This window comes from Leptonotus elevatus, chromosome 6 (genome assembly GCF_054856555.1).
Source record: "Leptonotus elevatus isolate MCC_2025b chromosome 6, RoL_Lele_1.0, whole genome shotgun sequence".
Lineage (NCBI taxonomy): Eukaryota > Metazoa > Chordata > Actinopteri > Syngnathiformes > Syngnathidae > Leptonotus > Leptonotus elevatus.
In genome coordinates this window covers 23,468,030-23,491,228 of record NC_141244.1, presented here as the reverse complement: position 1 = coordinate 23,491,228, position 23,199 = coordinate 23,468,030, and the positions used below count along the sequence as shown (strand labels likewise).

Genomic DNA, 23,199 nt, shown 5'->3' with positions numbered 1-23,199 from the left:
GCAGACAATTTCAACTCCCAAAAATGATTGGAGCACCTAGCAAAAATGTTGCCTTTAGAAATGTTTGAAAAATATTCTGAATTGTAAAAATAGTCATAATAACAAAAATCTGTGTTTTGCATTTTTCTTTCAAATTTCTGTTTGCTCATTGGCTGGGTTAAAATCCCGTGGCTTATTTTGCTATTAAAAAGGATCATGAAGCTTTAAAAGTAAAAAGTAGACGTTTTAGTGTTAAAAGTTCAGTACCATTGAGGTAAAAAAAGAAAGAAAGGGAAATGTCATCATACTAGTTAGAAAAGTAAATGAACAAAAGTAGTAGATTAGAAGCAGCATCACAACCACTTTCACCAGTGATAGAATTAGGCTGGCTATAAAGGAGATTATAATTACAGAGGATTGTCTATTTAAAAAAAAAAAAACTATTTCAACGATGCACAAATGACTCGGCTCTCCGAAACATAAAGAGGACGGGGTGGGAGGGGGGGGGGGGGGGGGGGGTAAATAAAATTAAACATAAGTGCTTGTGTTGCTTGCATAAGTAAAATCCACAAAAATGTTGAACTATACGACGTGAAGATCATTTTTGCTCTCTATATTACAATTGTTACACGCGTCCTCGCCCTCGCCGCAGCGTCCCGACATGAATCAAGGAATCAAAATAAAAAGAAAGAGAGGAAATACTCATCCATGGCTGAACCCCCCCCTATTACGTAAGATAGCATTCCCCCATCTCTAGTCATGTAGAAAATATACAAAATTATTCTCCAAATTTCTACTCTCCTTCTAATTGTTTTCTGAAGTATTACAAAAATATACAATTCTCCAATAGCAAAACCCTTAAAAGTCACATCTGTTAAATTATTCTCTCCCTCCGTCGCTTTTAAGAGCTCGACAAAAACAAGACACCTGAGCTGCAGTACGCACGCCTTCCTCCTCCTCATCCTCCTAATACATTCAAAATCATCATCATCATCGTCGTCGTCGTCATCATCGTCATCATGATTCCAGACTTGTCCATCCCAAAAAATCCAAAGTCTTACAAAGGAATCCAGCTTATTTCGCTCCTCGTCTTCCTCCTCCTCCATCACTGGTCGGCCAGACGGTTCTCGTATTTGCTGATAATGTTGCGGCAGTGGACCAGTTCTTTGCGCATCTCGGCCACTTCCTGTCGCAGGGTGCCGTTCTCTCGCTCCAAGTAGGCGGCGCGCACCGAAATTTGGTTCTCCTTGAGGCGGCGCGCGTCCCGCGAGCGCTTTGCCGCTTCGTTGTTTTTGTATCTCCTGCTCCAGTACTTCTCGTCCTGAGAAAATGGATGGATGGAGAAAAAGAAAAAATTGTAAGTAAAAATTCATTACACTGAAAGTCATCTAAAAAAAAAGATTTTTTTTAAATATATATAAATACATTGAGTTGAAAAGATGGATGAACTAAAATAAATAAATAAAGCTAAAACATAATTAAATGAAACAAATAAATACGTCAAATAGGTATGAAATAAAACAAATGAAGTCAAGAAAATGCCGCTATTACCGGTATATTTAAAATAAAATAAAAACACTTAAAATACATTGAGTTAAATTACATTTATGAAAAAAGCGAAAAAGTAAAAAATAAAACAAATTTAATGAATCAATAAAATAACAGAAATAAAACAATTAAATTGCAAGTAAAAATATACGATAAATTAGATGGGTAAAAAATTAACGAAATTTAACATGAGAGAACAATTCAATTGCTAATAAAACAAAACAAATTAAGTTAGATAACGTTGATCGAATAAAAATGGCTACTTAAATTACACTACATTGCGGACAAAACAAAATAATACAAACAACTAAATAAAAACATTTCAAATAAAACAATGAAACAGACAATAAAATAAAATATATTAAAGACTTGGATAAAATAAACAAATCAAATATATATTTTTTAAATTAATAAAAATTATATTGAATACACTTGTTTTTTTCCAGACCGATACTAGTATAAGTATTCACTCTTTTGAGTGCAGTACTCGCCAATACCATACCGAGTACTGATACCTCTCGTACTTATGAAAAATTAAATTAAATTTAACACAAGGACAAAAAAATAGTCTCCATGAGTATTCGATACCTTAAAATAAGGCCAGTATTGGCCTAATACCGGGTAGCTTCCATTGTCACACTTATCCACTTCAATTTTAAATAGCTTACCAGTTAAATGAAAAAAAAAAAAATGCTACTAAGGTTCAAGTGGTGTGTACAGCGCGTGCGTGCGTTTCCCGCTCACCTTCATGTTGTCAGGCACCAGGATCTTGCGCGCCTTCTTCACCATGGGCTGCGGCTTGAGCTCCTCTTCGCTGAAGGTCTGCCTGGGGTCAAAGTTCTGTTGGCCGGGGCCGTTGGACAATACCATGTCCGACGAATCCATATCGAAAATTCCCACCACGTCCGGACCGCCGCTCGTGGGCGTCAGCAAGGGCGGGCACGAGGACGACGGCGAGGATGACGAGGACGACGGCGACTCGCACGAGTCGTTCATACTCGTCTGGCTCCCTGCGATGACAAGACGACAAGACGTCAGTTTTTGTTTGACTACACAAATGAAGACACTATAATTATGCAATATATTCTATATATAATATATAATCAATCAATTCTGATGGTTTTCATCAAATATATTGACATTCACACATTCCCCTTGGAATTTTGCTGATTTCGCTTTTTTTGTCAAGTTAAGCAAATATGACAGAATAGGACGAAGTATTGTAAAACAGTCAAATGCTCTCCCTATTATTCAGATCTTTGTCATTGTCGTTGACAAAAAAAAAGAAAAAAAAGTTTTACATTTATCAGCCAATTCATTGGTGATTGGAATTTTACTCTGCCAAATGTCAGAATCGGCACCGGCCCCCCCCCAAAAATCCTTGTATCTGATATATCTTGATTCCACTGTCTCGGCCAGCGACGTATAGTGGCAGGCAGAACAAGTAATTGCTCTTCCACTAGAGGGCATAAAGTACAATTAACCTGTGTATGCTTTGGCTCGATAATGGCCAGGAAGCACAAGCGGTATTACATAAAAGTGGCCACCAGGGGGCACCAGCGAGCTACATTGTACGTCATCAATGTCATTCCATCTGCCTTCGCTGCATTCCAGCCACGATAACCCATCTGAAACATGAATAATCCAATCCACAAGAAAACTTCCACTACTTCCACTTCCATCAATCAAATTATTGTCAAGTTCTGAACGGAGACCCAGCGGAGAGCTCTGAACGTGGGAACTGTTGTGTAACGTGCCACCCCCTCCCCCTTGAAAGCGGTTGAATGAAGTGGGGCCACAGAAGGAAGGGTTCTACCTAACCCTGCAGCCGGATTGAAGGTGTGATGTCCCTTCAGCACAGTGCAGCCAGTCACACAAAGTCCCGCGTGCACGCAACACGTGGACGACGTTTGGTCATGGGACTAAAATAGAGCTGGGTATCGATATTTACGAGGCGGGGGTGATATATTGATAGGGCATGCTGAGTGCTGCTACACACGGGAAATGATATTACCATATGTCCATGCAAAAGCTGACAGTTTCGGTGGAATTTTAAATAAATATGTAACTGTCTGAACGACCATAAAGGGCAGGTCTGCGTAGCTTCTGAAAGGGGGTGAGGAAAGCTACGGCTCGTGGGCCAAATAGGACCCACTGGTGCCTTCTTTCGGCCCATCAAATACTTCTAAAAAAAAAAAAATACAGCTTTTTGTGGGATATAGATGCGGGAAAAAGAAAAGAAAACGCCCCTACAAAAAAGGTTCATAATTTCCACAATAAACATGGCTGACAGTGAATAACGGAGGATGGCTCCCCCACCCTCCCCAAAAATTTTAATATATGACTTTGAGAATGCAGACTATTTGGGGTTTTACTGTATTATAGTAAACACATATTTCATGCATTCCGGATGTCTCTCAAGTGACTTCACAAATACCAAATTGGCCCCAATGGGAAAGTTATTTTTGGAGAATTTTGGAAGGATTTAGCTGTTGCTAAAAAAAAAAGAAGAAGACAATTCTCAAAACACAAACAATGCCTGCAGAGTGACCAAAAAGACAAGCAAAATAGTCTGAGGCATTTCACCAAGGGCCCGAACTTGAAGGTGAAAACACGTCAACAACCAGGCACAGTGATTTTTTTTGTGTTGTGAGCCAAAATGTATAGTACAAGTTAGAGTTAGTTAATCTATTAATCGAAAACTAATGATTAGCACCACAAATATTTTGATAATCGATTAGTCGTTCAAAGGGGAAGTCAAAGTCTCTGACATCAGAATGTCGTGTTTAGACTAGTTTGGCTGCATATATTGTATTATTGCAATGTTTTTTTTAGGCGGTGACTTTAAGCACTTTGTTTGATTTAATCTTCGGAATTCCAGCCTCGCTATTTAAAATCAGACATTTGCATCTATTTTTACCTTGGAAACGAATGATCAACATTTTTGGCTATTTTTGGCCATGTGACTTGCCTAACCAGTAACTGAATCATAATCAATGTGAGTTTTTATTTCCTTCACTGTCAATTTGAAATAGTAACCTGTTTTTGAATAAAGGGATGGAAAAAAATTTACCCAGTTCATCACTTATTTATGAACGCGTGTTTTCCCACAATCAATCACCCACGAGAACCTTGGTATGCATCCCGCTCCTTAATTGTTTTGAATTGGGATTTTTTTCCCCCCCCTTCACCGTGCACTTGCCAGCAGGAAGCAGTCAGAGCAGCCACCTGCTGATGGAGGGTTCTGCTGGAATGTGCAGGCTTTATCCCCGGGCCTCCAAACTGGAACATTTTTTCCCAGCTGGAGCTCCTGTACGGATTCATGCTCCAATAAGCCAATTTGCCCTTGAAAGTAAAATGTTAGCTTTAACCGTTCGCCTGTGAGATTTCATCATTCTCTTTGACGTTAACATGGTCGGCTCGCTTGAGCCAAGGGGCCATATTTGTGGTAAGGCGACAAAATGGACGCCGCGCGCAGGTCCCCCACGTTTAAGGAAATGTGACTTCTCCTTGCCAATCATAGATGAAAGTTAATGATGACAAATGGAATTATATTGATTTTCAAAACTATCAAAAATTAAAAATGAATTTAAAGTAGTAAACTACGAGTGTGGAATAAAGAGTGAATTGTGAATTATTCACCGTGTGCTGCAGCAGAAAGACATTTGCTAGCATTATTCATTGGTGATCAGATGTCCAGAGTTTCCAGCAGCAGCAGCAGCAGCAGCAGCCGTCTTCCTGTAGCCCTCCCCCCCCCCTCCTCCCCCACCCTCCATGTGGGCTCCGCCTCCCTGTGTACCGGCCCGCCTCTCGTTCTCTCCCTCCAGCACACTCAGGCAGCCTCGGCACGTGTAGCGACGCGTGCACATGGCCGTGGCGTGTGAAGTGAGGGGAGATTTAAAGACACGCAATCATAAACACTCCACGCTGCTCTCTCTCTCTCTCTCTCGCTCTCTCTCTCTCTCTCTCTTGCTGTCTCGCTTCCAGAAAGTGTTTTGACCTCTCTCGACTCCCATATGCCGCTGAATATTAATAATTGGCCGGGCTTGAACCGCTGATCGTGTTCGAACTGCGAGGAACATTGATCGCATGCAAAATACTGAAGCTGACTCATAATATTTCGATCTCGTGGTCTGCTTTCCTCGCTCGAACGCCACATATCTTGGCGGCTCTTGAGCCGAAGGGAGCAGATTTGAACCCCCGGGGGGGGGGGAATTTCGGGCATTGTTTCAAATCCTCGAGTCTATTTCAATGCTCTCGTAAAGCCCCGTGACAGTATCTCGGGCCTTTCGCTTTGATTCCACCGGACAAGAAAGTGCTTTGTCACCATAGTATCTTCTTTAAAGACTCCCTCAAGTCGCCGGTGGGGACATTACACGCATCACATCGCCTCCACTGCAATTCAAGCGAACTCCTCAATTTCAGGAGACAATTTGTCAGCGGGCCCCGTTCTCCAGCCTTTCGCGTCAGTGAACTCACCGTGAAGACAGTCGTTCCCTCCGGTGAGGCTCTGAGGCTGCGCCACCTCCAAGCCCAGTAGGGACGGGGAGGACGAAGATGAGGACGAAGAGCCGGCCGGGGATGGGGGCGGTAGGCACTGGGAGCTCTGGTTGGGCACGGCCGACTGGGAGCTCTGGGAGGGAATCTGGGCCGAACTGGAGCTGTTGTTGCTGTGCATGCTGCCCATTCCGTTTTCGGTCAGAAACTCCTCCAAGTCCATGTACTGCAGCTGGAAGAGGCCCCCGTCGGCCGGGAGGGTGCGATCCCACAAGAGAGGGCCCAGGAACTGGTTGAAATTGCCGCCGGTAGTTGCGCCATTGCATCCGTTGCTGCTGCTGCTGCTGCCGCCACCTACTCCAGACGTGTTCCTCATGGAGCTCACTCCCATAGAGTCTTCATCCATGTCAACTGATCGCTCTTTGTCTAACAATAAACAGAGGAGCACCGATTTATTATTGAACAATGTGAATCCTTGGGGAACACCCAAAACAATTTTTTTTTTACGATTGAGCCTTTTTACTTTGAAGCTAACGGCTAACATTTGTATGATAATCTTGGGCGGTAGCTTACCAAGCGCTACCTTTTTAGCGTTGGCTTTTACAGCTTGGAAACGTTCTTGAACTTTGGTACAAGGTACCAACTAGCAACCTACCAATTGAAGGGCCTTTCAGTCCTACAATGTATCCAGTATTAGTCTATTAGTGAAGACTGTAAGTACAAGCACCGAAATAAAGCGCTTATTCCACCAAGTAGCACATTTTGGTTTGGTATGCTTTTTTTTGGTTTCAATTGTCATAGATGCTAAGCTAACAGTCACCTTGGAGCCCAACAATTCAAACTATGGGTTTTTTTAGATTGTATTTTGAGGCACAGGTACGGAGCCTTAAGGCCCATTTCCATTATGGTTTGGTTCGGGATGCTTTAGTGCCCTTTTAATAGTTCCTGCGGTTGTAAAAGTTGTAAAGGTAACAGCTACCTTTCTCAACATTTCGCTCTCTGGGGTCTATTAGATTGCATCTCATGGGACACAAATGGCATCCTAAACCCCGTTTCCACTGAGCAGTATGTTTTGTTCAGTTCAGTTCGGTATGGTACACTTTTTTTTATTGGTTCCTATTATCTAAGTTGTTATGGTTAGAATTGACCATGATAGGGTCTATTAGAATTGGAGCCTTTAAGCACCATTTCCACCAAGCAGAAAGTACAGTTAGGTTGAGTTCAGTATGGTACTTTATTTTCATTTTTTTTAGTTCGTATTGTGCCCTGCCCAACATTGAGCCCCAATGGGTTCTACTGGATTGTTGTTAAGGGACAGAAATGGAGACTGGAGCTCTGTTTCCACCAAGCAATATGTTTTGGTTCAGTACCATATTGCTCGCTTTTTTGTTACCGATTGGCAAAATTAAGTCGCCTTGGAGTCAATTTGCTCAATAGGTTCTAATTGTATCATGTGGGTTAAAAATGGAGCCTTAAACCCCAATTTCACCAAGCAGTAGAGTTTGGTTCCGAACAGGTTGGTCCATTTTGTTATGCTTTTTTTTTGGTTCCAATGTCCAAGTTGTAAAAGGTATACAGTACCAATGTGGCATGTGACTGACTGGTCATCAGATCAGGCCTTACCGTTGCGGATCGCACCATAACGAATCAAATGGAACCATACAGCTCGGTAGAAACATGGCTTCGACTTCCCACCTAATTCTGTTTCCATAAAAACTCGCTTCTACAAAAACTCCATCGTATGCCCCCCCCCCCCCCCCCCAGATCCCCGCCGCCCACCTCGCACAAGCACACAACTCACAGATGGAGCAGATGGCAACAGAATCGCAGTATTAATACGAGAGCCAGGACCAGTTATCATTGCATATATGCAAGCTCCTGAGCTTATCTCACTATGGCGGGAGATCAGAATGCATGTGAGCCTTGACATTAAACACACATCGTAATCTGGATACTAATTGCCAAGTGATTATAATCTAAGGGATTGGGGATTATAGTATGTGGCGGTGCATCTAGCATGAATTATGATGGATTAATGATGCATATTTGTGCTGAACGTGCAGCATCAGGTGGAATGTATTTGTGGGAGGCGGAGTCACGTGGTGCACAACATAAACCAGAACTCACCTTTGAGATCGCAGGGGTTTCTCAAGCGCTGGTCCCCCTTCATGGGATGCTGCAGGAGTGATTTGAGTCCCGCCATGGAGTTGAGGTGCCCCCCGGTGAGGGAAACCGCCGGCTGGGTGCAACTCCCAAACTGTGGGCTAGCGCCCGCGGGCAGGTCCGGAGTGGGGAGCTGGGTGAGCTGCCTGGACATCCTGGGCCAGACGGGAAGAGGGGAGGGGGCTGGGGCAGTCACGGAGAGACACCTGTGAGGTGGTGGATGGGGGGGGGGGGTGTACTTGGAAGGGGCGAGGCGAGATGACCACAGGGAGCTACCAATAGGAGTTTGATGTCTGTACAATCATGCAGCGGGGGTGAAGGAGGGGGTGGAAAGAAAAAGAGGGGAGGAAGAGGAGGGGGGTTGTTTATAGTGTTGCCACTGTAAAGAATGATAACGAGTATAGTATTAACACATGCCGTTTTTATTACCTTTTTTTTCGGTGAGATGACAAGCAAGCTCCCTTTATTTCCTTGCAAGATTGTTTGCCTCGAAGTATTCCATTGCACTCCTCCAGGGAGATCCAAGTTGTTATTCTCAGTGCAGTGTGGGAGGATCAGCTGAGTGGAAAATCTCACCAAATTTAGTGGTGTAGGGGAAAAAAAACAATGCAATGGCTGAAATTGCACCCAAAAAATAGAAAGGAAAACGATATCCAGGTGTTGCTAAAAAAAAGAAGAAGCCCCGAAACAATGGATGTTGTTCAAAAGTCCCCAAAACAAAGTGTGGATCGATGTATGGGAGGAAAAAAAGATGAGAAATCGACGAGAGTGTCGATGTTGTTCAAATGACAAGTTGATGTTTCTCCTCTGGGCTCGCGCTCACTTGTCCGTCGCGTGGAAGTGGGAGGAGGGACCGAGTGGTGGTGGTGGTGGTGGGAGTGGGTGTCGTTTCCTCCTTCTCTGTCTGTAACTCTTTCTCATTTGCATCCGAGGGCTCCAGTCACGGGCACAGTAGTGTGTGTTGCGTTGTGTTGTGTGTGTGTGTGTGTGTATGTGAAGCCGTCGTCCTCCTCCTCTTCGAGCTCAGATGGAACGGACACGGGCGGCTCACGTGACGTCAAACGTCGCGGAATGAACCCGGAGAGGGTTGGCCAAAACTCTTCACTGATCCCCTCCGAGCTTGTGCTATTATTTATGAGCAACGCCCACTCTCGTGCCACACCTCGAGGAGACGGCTGCTGTCACTTGTTCTTGTTTGTTTACTCCGCGGAAATAACACTGGCACAGTTAGCATAAGAGCTAACGTGACCAGTTAACGTGACCAGCCCGTTTAAACAAATCAAAGCGTTACGTCTAAGTTGTCAACTCACAATATCTTTACGGTCGTGTTTTGTCGGAGTAGTAAGGTTATAGTGTGTCTTTTACAGTTCCCTCCTAAATAGTAATCCAATGAAAACGTGAGTGTGCAGATTTTTTTTTTTTCACGTTGCCTCCCGGTGTACTGTACAATAGCGCCACGGCTCACGTGTACCGGGCACGCGGAGACAAGCTTGCCCGCTCGCGGCTCTCGCTCCGATTGGCTGAGAGCACGTCGTCTCCGAGCTCTCCCATTGGCCAGAAGTAGGTCGGTCGGTCCCGCCCACTCGGATTCCCTCCATGCATGCGAGTGCCGCGTGAGAGCGAGTTGGAAGGAGGGGAAAAAAAAGGCACGAGGGCGGCCCAGCTCGCTCCTCTTGTACCCGAGCACATGCAAAACAGCGCGCCACAGGAATCCAACTCTGCACGGCCCACAGACGGATGTGCTCGAGTTGACAAGTAAACAGTTGACAGGGCTGTGAGACACCGTTTGGCGGGTGAATCATTTACAAGTGTGAGCACGCACGTGACGACTTGATCCTTATATTTAACCTTGATGTGAACCGATACAGGGAGGGGCTCGATTAGACGTAGATTGGGGCTTGATTTATAAATCATATCAGAGTTGAACATTCAATCGAAAACCTTTTCAACATGACCGCAAGTCTAATGTTTATATTTCGTCATGAGGACGAGGCCCAGTCAACTTGGGGCCCTGAGCCCCACGACCACAGCGTCGCCCCTGCGTGACTACGACCAAGTGTTCCCACTTTGTACATCAGACTTTGAGCTGTCCCCTCTTAAATCCCTTTAATAGATTTAATAATAGTTTGTATTTCTGTGTGCATGGGGTGGAGTTGAAACAGCACAAATAATAGTCAATTAAAAGAGAACTAATTATCAACATTTGACGGCTGTAAAGAAGAGGAAGTTGTTTTACAGGTTTTGGATAGTTAACAGGTGTGTTATTTCTATTACACATTGAACTGAGGAATTAAACATTTGTGTGTAGCAAATAATAGTTATTATTGGAATATGGTAGGGTTGAGTTTTACTTCTTACATTTATTTAAAACATTTTAAATATAATTTTGTATTTGGCCTTTGGAAGAAACTGCTTCGTTCATTGTTTTTCCAGAAAACCATACTTTTTTGTGGGGCCCCCACCAAGCAGCCAGCTTATTGCCTCAGGTCGGCAATGGTCATTAAAAGCAACTCAACTGTGAACTAATCCAGCAAGGGCTCCATTTGATCTTGAATTTTGGATTGTTTTTACAAGTCAATTACATTTTGTCAAGATTTGAAACATACATTTCAAATTGAAAGCCTTCAATGTGACCTTAAAATCCAAATGTTCACTTACGTCATGAGGACCCGGGCCCCAAGATGCATTTGATTTGAGGCTGCTCTTGCTCAACTACTACAAATACTAGTGTTAACTAAGAGCGGCCAGTGGGCCCAAAACAGTCAGTTCGCATACGCCCCAGGCCAGATTAAATTTAACCATAGGTTAATGAGGTTTGATGTATAAGTCACGGCACGCCACATAACAAAAACGTTAAAAAAGTGTTGTTGTTTTTTTTAAGTAGATGCATAGGTTATGAAGTTTCTTCTAAAATAAAAGCATATTTCATTGCTCTGCCTGTCACTTCGCGTCAATGGCGTAGATGTAGTACTAGTAGTAGTAATTCTCCTCCAGATCCAATTATGGGAAATCAGATAATTTCGCAAAGCACACCAAAGTATCTTTTACATACAGTAATGAGCTGCGGCACGGTGTTTAAGGCTCACTAATTTACACTTGGTATCATTGCAACTTTTAGGCTCCTGTTCATTGTGAGCATTCCCCCAAATTGGTGTAGGCCAAAAGGACTCTCATCTTGAGTTTCGTTTTAAATGTGGGTCAGCTGGTCGCATCTCCGCAGATATGCAAAAGCATACATTATCGCTCTGATCCATTTTATGGGCAAAACCACAGGCAGAACTCACAGCCAGACAGCATTATCCCCTATCACAGTGCAAGTCCATGTGACTTGGATGGCAAAGCCACACTGGAGCATGGGAACCGTAGTCCTGCGTGGTTTACTGACACCTAGTGGAGTTGCAATGGCGGTGAGTGGATCTCGGCCAAATGTATTTAACGGGCAAGTCGTTCCTTATTCTAGTATATTGTGCATTACGTACACTGCGGTTAACGAAACCTTTTGAAAAACGGTCAAAAATGCAGCTTATAATACATCGGAATACCAGCACTATGAATAAAACGTCACGCGCAATGTTTATTTATAAAAGCTGGTATCAGGAAGTATTTGTTTAAATTCCTGCATTGTTTTCTCGTTGGCTTTGAACAAGAAAGGAAAACCCAATTATTACACTCAAGGTTTATTCATTTCAAATATAATCAACTACTGGCTTTTCAGTAAATAAAGTGATAGAAATCTACTAAAACTATATTTTTTTTCTTTAGAAGAAAAAACAAGGTGTGAAAAAAAGGCATGGACATTTCATATGTGAGGAAATTAACATCTTTCTTTATAAGAAAACAAAATAGCATGACAGTAAGATTATGATTGCAACTCAGCACACACTAAAAGGTTGAGGTTCAGTCTAAGATTGGTATGAGGACAGTTACATACATAAATACATGGAATAGTACATTTGCTTGGAGAATAGGTCCTTGTCTTAAACACAAAGTGAAGCACTGTAGAAATTATCACTGCTAAAAACAGCATACAAATAACATGAGACAAACGTGTTATATTTCACTTGTTTACCTTGTGTTCTATCCCTTGGTATAAAAGCTAAGAAAAAAAAAATTTGAAATCAATGAAGCGAACGTAAAAAGCAAGGCTTTTTGAAAGTTTCTTCATTTTGGCAGGAGAGAGACCCCCTTATAACTAATTAATTACCATCAACATGTTTTATCTATATGTGATTATAATCACCAGGGCGTATAGGAGAGACCCTTCAATCAAATTTACACTACAAACTTCTGGGATATACTTGAATAAGCCATCACATATCACCTCAGCAAAAAACTTGACCAGAGAACAAACATGCACTGACAAACTATCAACAAATGTCGTAATCCCAAAGTCCCTACTCCTAATAAAAGCACTTTACATGTTATAAAAAGAAAAAGGAAAGACAAATCCTCAGGAGGTGCTACATGAACCATACAAAGTACACAGCAGAGACACAGTTTTATCATACAGTAAAAGGTGTGTAGCAGGGATGCTAGTTAGAATATGAGGAGATACATGTGCAGGTAACGTTATCTAAACTTGCCTAGTGACTGCACAGTGTCTGCCAAGCATAGTGTCAATGCACTTAAGGGGTTAGTGATCCTATGGAAACAGTCACATTTTTGAAAGGCGTTCCAAAAGAATCTGGAAGCATTTCAGGTGATTTCATAAGATGCTTTACAGTAGTTGTTACCACACTTCGTCCTAAACTCAGCAGAGTCTAACATCGACTATTCCTTTTTCCCAAGTCCCTTTTATTGTCACCGTGTTGCTCAGTATCTATACGATCCCAGTAGATGGTACGGCAAGTCACCCTGACCATCTCGGCTCTGTCTTTCTGACGGTCTCTTTAATAGCGTCGGCTTCTTAGCGTCGGCCTGCCGCGCTCCCTTAGCCGTGCGGCTGCAGGAGCCCTTGTGCCTTTGGAGAAGCGTCGCGTTCCAGAAGCGAGCGGCGCAGCGCTGGCAGGAGAAGGTCCCTCGGGCACGGTGGGAGGCCCGATGGACAAAAGCTGCCATGGGCCTGTGAGACTGCTTCCCACATACGCTGCACTGAAGTCGCTCTCGAGTGGTTTTGGCTTTTTGTGGGTGTCTAATTGCCATGTGGACTAGCAGCCCCGCTTTGCGGGAAAACACGGAACTGGGGCATATAGGGCAGCCAAAACGCTTCACAGGAACCTTTAAGGATGACAGGATCTGAACTTTCACGCCCCCAGTGTTGACAAGTTTATACCCACCGCCACCAGATCCTTCTCCTCGCCTAATTGTCAAGCGAAGGGAGCCTTGCTTTTTGTTTGACTGCCCTCTTACTGTACAACTTATCTTTCTCTTCTTGTGGCTCCCGTCAAATCTGACTAAATCTTGGCATTCATACTTATTTTCCTGCCAATCTCTCCTATCGGACTTTTTTTTTTTCTTCTTGTGCCGTCTGATTTCATCATGCGTCAACTGGTTGCTGCAGTCGAGGTGTTGTTGGGGCTGGGCACCGGACAGATGATGAGGATGATGGTGGGGGTGATGAAGATGATGATGTAGATGGTGATGTTCGGTGGAGGGCAGTTCCGTAAGGGGCTGGAACGGCGCTGTGGTGTGTAGAGTACGGCTGCGGGATCCGGCCGGATATATGTGCTCTCCTTTCACCCCGGCCGGGGAGTGCGGGTGATGGGGGGGCATGATTGTAGAATTGGGGGGCAGAGGCTGCGAGTAAGATGGGGCACTGGAGGCTGAAGACTGGGTTGCTGTGGCGTCATAAAAGAGGGGAGAGTAACCGGCCGGTGGCTGCGGTGGTGCTTGCTGGTGGCCATGGGTGACAACGTTAAGACTGGGAGCCCCGTGGCTGTCGGTCGACGGGGCCATCTGCAGCAGGGCATTGGTGGCGGCCTCGCTCTCGGACGTCGACTGGTTCACATCGCTCCCTCCCCGGTTGTCTCCGGACCCACTGCTGCCTTCTTGAGGGTTTGACGGTTCACTGCGGGTGATCCCATGCTGGGAATGCCTGTGTCGCGTAAGGCTGTTTGAGTATGCAAAGGCTTTTCCGCACACCTCGCAGCAGAAATGCTTTTCGCCCCCACCTTCGTGAACCGTCTGGTGGTGAGCAGTCAGGTGGAAGTGGTGGCGGAAGGACTTCCAGCATATTGCACAGGTGTAAAGACGAGGCGGAGGCTGTGAATGTGGCTGGGTATCTTGAGGCTTGACATCTTGAGGGTAGGAGTAATAGGAGGAGGTGCTTGGTACTTGGTTCTGGCTCCCGTCTTGGGTCACACTGCATTGAGGGTTTGGATTAAAGCTGTTCATATTCTCTGGGGCTGGTGTTGTGGGCACCTCTTCATTCTCCCCTTTCTGGTGGAGTTTGCTGTGCCTCCTGAGACTCTGGGAGTAACCAAACTCCTTCCCACAGATGCTGCATTTGTAATTCTTAGCCCCAGAGTGAACCGTTTGGTGCTTGCTAAGGTGGAAAGCCTCCCGGAAATACTTTCCACAAACAGCGCAGTGGTGAGGCTTTTCTCCGGTATGTATGCGGTCGTGCCTGCGAAGAGTCTCGCGACGTGCAAAACCCTTACCGCAGACACTGCAGAGGTGAGTGCGCGGGAGCCCGCTGGTTCCCATTCTCGGAGTGTACTGCCTACGTTTAGGGGGCTGCCCGTCAGCTGCCGGATCTTTCTTGGCTCTGGGTTTTCGGGGACGTTTGGGCTTAGTAGCAGGATTATGTGGATTGTTGCTCAACGGCTCCTGGTTCCCACCACCTCGGAAATTCTTATCCATGCCAGATGTTGACGGCGAGCCCAGAGGGCCTAGACCAAGACCACCAAGCAGACCTCCTATGATGTCTCCCCTGTCATCTCTATTTCCAGTTGCTGCAGTGATGGCAGAGATGGCATTATTGACGGAGCTAGTGACATCATCCTCTGAGTCATCCAGTAGAGAGGAGAGGGGCAGGTGGGGCTGTTGCTGCGGATGATGGTGCTGGTTGTGGCTCTGAGAGTGCGGATGCAGTGTTGGGGCCAAGGGTGCCTTTCTCAGAGCCGGGCCGGCCATCCCGCTACCACAGGGGGAGGCGCCAGAGTAGCATGGAGACGGATTACCTTGAGAACGGTGGTCTTCATGGTAGCCTGTGTAACGATTCCGAGAGTAGTCAGTGGGGTATTTAGCATCTGTTCTGTCCCTGTCATTTGAATTCCCTCCCCTTGCAGACTGAAACAGATCACATCCTAACCCTGATTTTTGTTCTCCTTCCCCAACAATGATTATACCCTCCTTTTCCTCAGTTTTCCCATAAATGACCCCCCGATTGCTCGGATAAGTTCCCCCTCCTCCGTTACCTCCTCCACTCCCTCCCCCTATTCTGTCCTCACCATCGCTTCCTGTCTTGCCGCCTCGTTGTTTGGGTCCCCTACCTGGCTTGCCGCAGGTGCCTGAGGCAGCGTGGTTGAGTAGAGAGGTGCTCTCGCGGAAGGCACGACCACAGGCAGGACATCGGAATGGCTTTTCCTCATGTATCTTCTCATGCCGTGTCAGTGACTCTCTACGATTAAAAGCCCGAGAGCAGGTGGAGCAGCCATATGGGCGGGCTGAAGAGTGTAGGACACCGTGTTGCAGGAGGTGTCCCTTTTTCTTAAAGCCTTTGCCACAATCGGGGCAATGAAATATTTTGTCTGGGCTAGGGCAACAATTGGACAAGGGCTGGGGAGTTTCTTGGGTCGAATGGGGGAGTGTGGGTTCTGACTGATTTTTAATGTGAATAGGATTGGGGCCAGTAGTGGTAGATTTGCTAGTGCCAGCTGCAGTTGGCTCATGCATACGCATATGCCTGCGAAGGCTTGAAAGGTGAGGGAAGCTTTTGCCACACTCTCCGCAGCTATAAATTGACTCCGTATCAGATTCTGCGGTGTTAGCATGTATTGAGCTCAAGTTATCAGATTTAGAAAGGTGAGACTCGTTAGTAACCAGTACTGAGGCAGCAGAGGAAGAGGGAGCAGAGGAGGAGGAAGAAGAAACTACTGATGAGGATGAAGATGATGAAGCAAGCAGGGATGATGGATCTCCACCCATGTTTGATAAGCCAACCCCACTTCCAATTAAAGCTGGGGGCTGACTATGACTAAGTGCGCCATTGCTACTACTCGTGCTAGGATTACTGTGGCCATTACTAGTGCTTTCAGACTTTCTCTGGGGCAAATAGCCAGCCATCGCCTTCTTCCTCCTACTGCTATTGCCGCTACTACTACCACCACCACCACTACCGCCGGTTCCGCTACCTGCGCTTTCCGCTTTACCATCATCCTTAGACAAGGACAAGTGAAGTGGCAAGGGAAGCGGCAAACCTGCTTCCTGCTGCATCAGTGAAGCTATTTGATTTGATGAGAGGACAGGGATGCCTTGAAAGTCAAAGCCGCCCAGCGACGGAGGCTGGGACCCGGGGTGGAGCGGGTGGTGAGGATGAGAATGAGAGTGAGGATGAGATAGGGTGTGAGGCGGAAGCTGTTGCTGCTGGGGGGGCTGCTGCGGCGCCTGCTGTGACTGAGAAGCAGAGTGGCTATGCGAATGAGACGAATGCAGCGCGGGGGGCGGAGCAAGGCTAGTACTCGGCTCCCCACCTGTGTGACTTAAACCAATCCCTAAGTGGTTATGGCTACCCTGTTGAACGAGAAACTGCTCCAAACTAGCATTAGCAGGCACCCCGGAAAGGAAATACTGATTAGCAGCTAGCATGCAACTAAACTGTTGGTGAAGGCTCCGTGCATCAGACTGGGCCCCAACCAACTGGTGTCCCAATGAGCTGACTGCACTGCTGCTAGAAGGGTTGTTAGAGGTGGCCACAGAGGTTGAAGGGGAAGGGGAGGACGAGGAGGGGCCAGATGATGCTTGGGGGATAGAGAGGCCGGGATGCAGAGGAGGTGGGGGTGGAGGTGCGGATGTTACTAATCCTCCTAATCCCCCACCACTCACACTACTGCTACTTCCTCCGGCAAAGTGCTCAAAGCGGCCCACACCTGGGTGTAACGGCTCCTGCGCTAGTGCTGCCTCAGACGGGTGGAAAGAGCGCAGGAACTGTGGATAGCCTGAAGAATGGCTTAAGCTGCTGCTGCTGCTCATCTTGCTGGACTTTGAACGAGAGCTCTGAGACGAGGAAGGCTGCTGTTGTAAAGGTGGGGGAGGAGGGGCACTCATCTTGGCAAAAATGGAGGCAGAATCAGAAAAGGCGTTACCTCTTGACCCCTGCAGGGGGCCCAAGCCAAGTCCAGACAGAAGAGCTCCAGACGACTCAGCCTGCTGCTGCTGCTGCTGCTGCTGCTGTAGTTGGTGCTGGTGGAGTTGCACTTGCTGCTGATGCTGCAGTTGTCGGTCTAAACCAAGCCCTTTAAACTGGTGGGCCTGGTGCCCACTTAACATCTCTATAATGTCCAAATTGTATTTTCCAAACTGGAACATTTCCCACTCACATGCAGATGGGGGGTGCAAGGCTGAACCTCCAGTGCTGGGAGCAGCAACAAGAGTCCCACGACAGGAGTAGTGAAATACACACACAAAAAAAAGCCTAAAGACGCTTCGGTGAAAATGTTTTGTCCAGAAACACTTGAATGTCAGTTAAAAGTTTCTTATCTGGACCGTACAAAATCAGGCGTTGGTACTCGCGATCATCCACTGCTCACAATTTACTTCCAAAAGCAGTGGAGAAGCTGGGAAGCTCAAAAGCGCAAAAAGAAAAAGAAAAAAGTGTTCCGTCTAATTTCAAAATTGCTTATAATTTATAGCGAAGCAGTTCAATAGACTTCCTCTTGTTTCCTTTGCGAGTTACTGCATTGACATATTCCGTGACCTAAGTGAGAATCCTCATCTGTGTTCAGCCAAGAAGACCCTGACGCTGAAAAAAACACAAAGTTAAAGAAAAATACATGTCATAGAAGGAAGTCATATCTTCCACCACTGACTGACATTTTAATAACGTCAATTTGCGAAAGCTATTTTTCCTGTAGTGCGTTTTTTTTTTTTTGCTGTAACTTGTGGTACAAAGTAACTGTAATGGATGGTCAGATTTCTGTATTTCCTCATATAGTAGCCAGGAGTGTTTGTTTATTCAACTGCATATTCATATTTTAAAAACAAAATGAGCTGATTTTGTTTTTCCAATCCAATTTCTTGGTGTCAATGTTGAAACTATTTGTTATGCAACATGTATTTACTGAAGTGGTCAATGAAGCGCATCTACTAGAGTGGATGCCACTATTTGAGGACGTACAGCAGATTTGGGTCGACTGAGCACCAACATTGAAATTCATACTGAGAAAATGTTTAATGCAAAACACATCGTGTGGGGAAATTTTGGTTAGGTACACACTTCTTTCGCCACTTCAGATTAGTAATCATAATAAACGTTTGAGATTTCACAACAACTTACCGTGAATTGGTTCTGCGGGATTGGAGCACACTGATGATAAATAAATGTTCAAATGTCTCACTTTCATTAGTGAGAGATTATGGGGAAAAAATATATATATACCAGGGACATACACCAAACAATTTCATTATGACAAATTGCACAATCTAATGAGATCTAATAGAGACACGACATGACAAATTTGTCCTTTACAAGGACAATGCTTACTGTCATTTTAATTGAGTGCGTCAGACGTATTAAATTGAGAAGTCATTCACTTAATTCCACCAGGATTGTGTCAATCAAAATTGAGCTTGTATCCAACTGTTGCCAGAATCAAACATGGCTTCCTGTGAATCATCCTTGTGTTCGATTGAAAAGACCCACATTGCACACTAAGTCACCGGATTTGTGAGATTTTTATAATGTAAAATGGGTTTCTTGTCTCAATACAGGTTGGGGACAAACTGGTTTAGACTGCGCAAGTGTCATAATGTTGTGGTTGGTGGGTGTATGGATATAAAAAGTCGACTTCACCCCTGTTCAAATGCCATGTTTTTGTGATATAAAAACAACGAGACCAAGTCAAATCCTCCCCCAATTTTTTTTTCCACCACCAATGTGACCTATAACTTGTACCACTCAATTGAAGATGAAGGGAAAAAAAGAATATTTTCACGAGGGGAAGAAAAAATTAATGGCTCAAATAGTGGGGTTGCACAAGTGTGCACACCCTCTTATAACCCGTTAGGCTTCTGCTATGTCAGGAAAAGCCTTCTAGAACAGCTGAAGTCCCATTTAACAACTATAAATGCGATTCTAGTCTAATTCTAGTTATGAGAGGGTGTACACAATTTTGCAAGCCCGTTTTTCCAGTTGTTTACTTCTTCTCTCAAAGAGGTCTTTGAGCTGTGGCTATGGGTCAAATTAATGGTAGAATTTTTTTTTTCACGAGTTATCTTTGTCTCAATTGTAAAAACCACTAAAAACCTGGCATTTGATTAGTGGTGTGCAGTTTATTTTTATATCCACTAAACATTGTTAATCTAAATATAAAATAAACTCTACACCAATAAAAAGGGTTGACCTTTATGCTCCGTTTTTCTACCTTTGTTACCTCTCTAGATGATCACAATGGAGCCTACTACAGTTGTTTACAGTGCAGTGATTTACAACAGTGGGAACAGCAAAGTAGTGGGGATTACCTTAATACCAACCTTTCATCGCTTTTATGGTTTTATTACTGTACAGTGATTGCGTGCACAGATGAAGAAGATGGCTTACTATTGTGTTATAAAAAAAAAATTGATGACAGCAACCACTACTCCACTCAGGTTTACCTATCATGAAACGGTTCTTTAGTGGTGCATTCCATCATCGTAAAATGTCAGTCAAAATGCCTGTAAACAATTGTGAATCATTTTCATCCAATCCTAATTGCTTTAGTCACCTTTCATGTCGGGCCAAAATATGAACACAGATGTCATTGATGTTGGTTACAACGTACAAGTACTTGTACCCTATCTATAAGGGAAATGTGTTTAGTGCCGGGCGGGGTGCTTTATATTCCGCACAGTCGTCTGGCTGGATATTAGCTTCAATCTTGAGTTTTTTCACACTCCCATCAAGTCATTTTTAACTTAATGTCACAATATCAATGTCCTTGCTAAAATAATGTCTTCAGCCATCCAGGTCTTGGTAATCTGTAAAGGATGAATGGGGGCAACTTGACTCTTCTTGTCTGCTAAATTTTGTGTGTTTTTTCCCTTGTTCCCACCCAAAAATATAAAAAAATGACTTAGGCAATTATTCTGCCAGGCACTATTTATGTGCATTCACTGTTCAAATATGACTGCCATATATGACTATACAATTAGTACATTTGCATTATTTTTGTCTCTAATTTCTTTAAATTTCCAATGCACAATATAATTACTATTAAATATAGATAACTACAAACACAACTAGACCATAATTAGACTAAGTTCACTTATCACATAAATAATTAACTTTTTTTTGTGCTACTGATTGCATTCGCTATACCTTATTGGCTGCTTCTATTTTATTAATAGACAATAAACAGTACAGTGTATATATTGCTGTTGTGGCATTTTAATTTGCCCCTGGGATGACCATCTTAAGTCAAATGTAAACAAAGCAATGCAGCTGTTTTCTTCGATTAAGTTACAAAGGGAGAGTTTAACTGGTGGCAAGTTTTAAATAATCATCATCAAATCAATGCAAAATTGTTTCAATGTGTTCCTTTCTGCGTGTTGCATTTGTAAACACGTGTAAAAACGCAATCTGGCGGTACTCCAATGTCTCACGATGAAACGTCGTGTATTTGCTCACCTCTTCACTTCTTACCGTTTCCTCCAATCGATCCTAAGGAGCTTTTGCACAACACGATCCCCCGAGTGACGAACGAGGGAGTTATTTTATCGCAGTTTCGGCCGATTCTCATTTTCAGGGAAAAGCATCAACCCTGGGAAAAAAATGCAAGCGAAGAAAAGAAGTGCACACATTAGCATCGCCTTCGCTGCACAGTGTAAACATTAGAGGCGGGTTAAAACACGCAAGCTAACAACGGGGCACTTCAGGGAAGCGTTTTTTTTTTTAAATTAAGCAATATAAAAAAGTAGGGGGAAACAGCAAATATTTCCAAACTCTATAATTCACTCCGGTTAGACCATTTAAACTGGCCCGATAAAGTGGAGTTGCTCCATCTCCGTCTAGGGGGGAGGAACAACTGCACCATGCTAACATTAGCCATTGACCAAACATCGATTTAAAACATAAACAGCCTACACTTGGGATGGTAACTGTAGTTTTTATCCACTCTGTGTAAATTATTTGGACATAAAATATGTTTACCTGGGCGTGGAAAGCGTAGAAAACGGATGCGGCCTGTCACGCCTTCTTCTTCGAGCCGAGCGAGCTATTAGCTACGAGCTAGCTATTAGCTACAAGCTAGCAGCTAGCACTACGCTTCCATTGCTGCGTGCTGTTTTCCAGTGCTTAGCCGCAGCCATTTTCACCGACGCCGAGCCAAAAGGCTAAAGCGAGTCCGGCCGCCCACCCGTCTCCCTCCGCACGCAAAACAATCACCGACGGATAACGCCGTCGTCCTTCCGCATCCCACTCCAACCTCGGGGGGTTAGCGACGCTATTAGCCGGAGGAAAATGTTGGAATGGTGGTGGGCGCTAATTATTTTGGGGTTAAAAAAAAGTGAGTGACGTGTGCTCCCCAAACATCGGTCCTTTCCGGCCCTCCGAATGTTTCCGGGTAGCAGCAGCGAGGCTTGGACGGCGGACTTGGCTCCTTTGCCGACATATTACGGACGCACTGCTTTTTTTTCAGTGGGCAGTAAGCTTTCATTTGTATGCAAAATCACTTCCCCACTCCGGTAAATACATTTAAAAAAAATCCCTCTGGTAAGTGGAATAATTTTAGTTTGGACTATGACCCAGACAATGTTATCAATGTCAGGTTGTTGAGATATATACTATACAGTATATTAAATAATAATAATAATCATACAAACTAAGACGACACACTTAATCCATTGGTAGGCCTGCGTATTGTATATGATTATGAATGTCATTAAATATTGTTTTAAATCATACTATACAGAAGAGTATGGATCTGCTTTTTTTTTTTTAAATCAGGGCCTCTGGCGGTTCTACAAGCCACAGGCTAAAAGGCTTTCAGTACAAAATATCCTAAAATGACTGTCCAAATGACAACCTGACTAGTAAATTAAACTATTCCACACATTTCCATGTATTTTAGAACACAGCTACAATTGAATAAAGCATTTTTTTTTAAAAGCATGAACGCAACTTCCTTTCTGCCAGCAACATCTGTTAGTTTAATTGGAATCTGGATGGATTTGATAAATGCTATTACTCTCTAATCATGATAGTAAAATGTACAGCACATTTCTCAAGCGTTAGAGAGATTTATGTGGCTCTCCATTTCACAGGAATAATTATTGTATCATTTCCCTGTCTTTTATTATTCAATGGTTGTAATCACACAGATGTGAATCATCCCGGCTCTGTGTCGCTCTGAATTTTAAGAGTATTCATCATGTCTGAGTTGGAAGGATAATCATGAGGACGGAGCGAGTCTTTCTCCATCAAATGGAACTCTAATTTCATAGTCATGAATGTGTCATCTTAATATTCATTTGTACACGGTTGTCTCGTCAGCCTTGTCTTGAAATGAGAAAAAATTAAGTGCAAATGCAATACATACAGTACATAACATAATATTTGGGACACCTAGTACATATATCTATTAGAGATAATGCATGTTAAGCAATTTTATATAAATAGGCTAATGATTACTTGGTACAATGTTTTTTTTTTTAAACTGAAAAAATATTATATATATATATTATATAGTTTTTTCAGAATTTTTCTATACCAGAAGCATGACGAAGGACCTTATAATGAATTAATGAGTACAAAATCGACCTTGAAATGTAAAATGTAATTCACAGATATTTCAGAATCTACTCAAGTATTTCTACTTCGTTACTTCCTTCCTACCTCACGCATTTGCAAAGTTCCATGCAAATGTGTCCGAGCAT

At 44.0% G+C, this 23,199-nt stretch overlaps 2 protein-coding genes across 5 annotated transcripts; both read right to left on the bottom strand.

The window, feature by feature from the left end:
• Window positions 1-941: 941 nt before the first annotated feature.
• dbpb (D site albumin promoter binding protein b) lies at window positions 942-9,538 on the bottom strand. Its single transcript, XM_086079519.1, has 5 exons — window positions 8,617-9,538; window positions 8,152-8,480; window positions 6,007-6,450; window positions 2,272-2,537; window positions 942-1,300 (listed from the first exon to the last, which is right to left on the bottom strand). Exons 2-5 carry the CDS (start codon window positions 8,339-8,341, stop codon window positions 1,085-1,087), a joined length of 1,116 nt encoding a protein of 371 aa, XP_085935645.1. The 5' UTR covers window positions 8,342-8,480; window positions 8,617-9,538; the 3' UTR covers window positions 942-1,084.
• Window positions 9,539-11,848: 2,310 nt separating this feature from the next.
• Window positions 11,849-21,940, bottom strand: LOC147172826 (uncharacterized). Of its 4 annotated transcripts, XM_086078230.1 has the most exons (4): window positions 21,476-21,922; window positions 20,954-21,086; window positions 17,433-18,088; window positions 11,849-15,335 (listed from the first exon to the last, which is right to left on the bottom strand). In XM_086078230.1, the coding sequence occupies exons 3-4, from the start codon at window positions 17,653-17,655 to the stop codon at window positions 13,000-13,002; spliced, it is 2,559 nt and encodes an 852-aa protein (XP_085934356.1). In that variant the 5' UTR covers window positions 17,656-18,088; window positions 20,954-21,086; window positions 21,476-21,922; the 3' UTR covers window positions 11,849-12,999. The 4 variants fall into 4 exon arrangements, with proteins under 4 accessions (XP_085934356.1, XP_085934352.1, XP_085934355.1 ...); XM_086078226.1 differs by having other exon boundaries at window positions 11,849-18,088; window positions 21,476-21,940; XM_086078229.1 differs by having other exon boundaries at window positions 11,849-20,304; window positions 20,969-21,086; window positions 21,476-21,940.
• Window positions 21,941-23,199: the final 1,259 nt, after the last annotated feature.

Bases quoted from the DNA above. Each gene is read 5' to 3' on its own strand.
- LOC147172826 (XM_086078226.1), bottom strand. From the start codon at position 17,655: ATGTTCCAGTTTGGAAAATACAATTTGGACATTATAGAGATGTTAAGT.
- dbpb (XM_086079519.1), bottom strand. From the start codon at position 8,341: ATGTCCAGGCAGCTCACCCAGCTCCCCACTCCGGACCTGCCCGCGGGC. The intron at 2,538-6,006 runs GTGAGTTCACTG...TTGTCATCGCAG, and splicing joins AGGGAACGACTGTCTTCACG to GGAGCCAGACGAGTATGAAC. The intron at 1,301-2,271 runs GTGAGCGGGAAA...CCATTTTCTCAG, and splicing joins TGGTGCCTGACAACATGAAG to GACGAGAAGTACTGGAGCAG.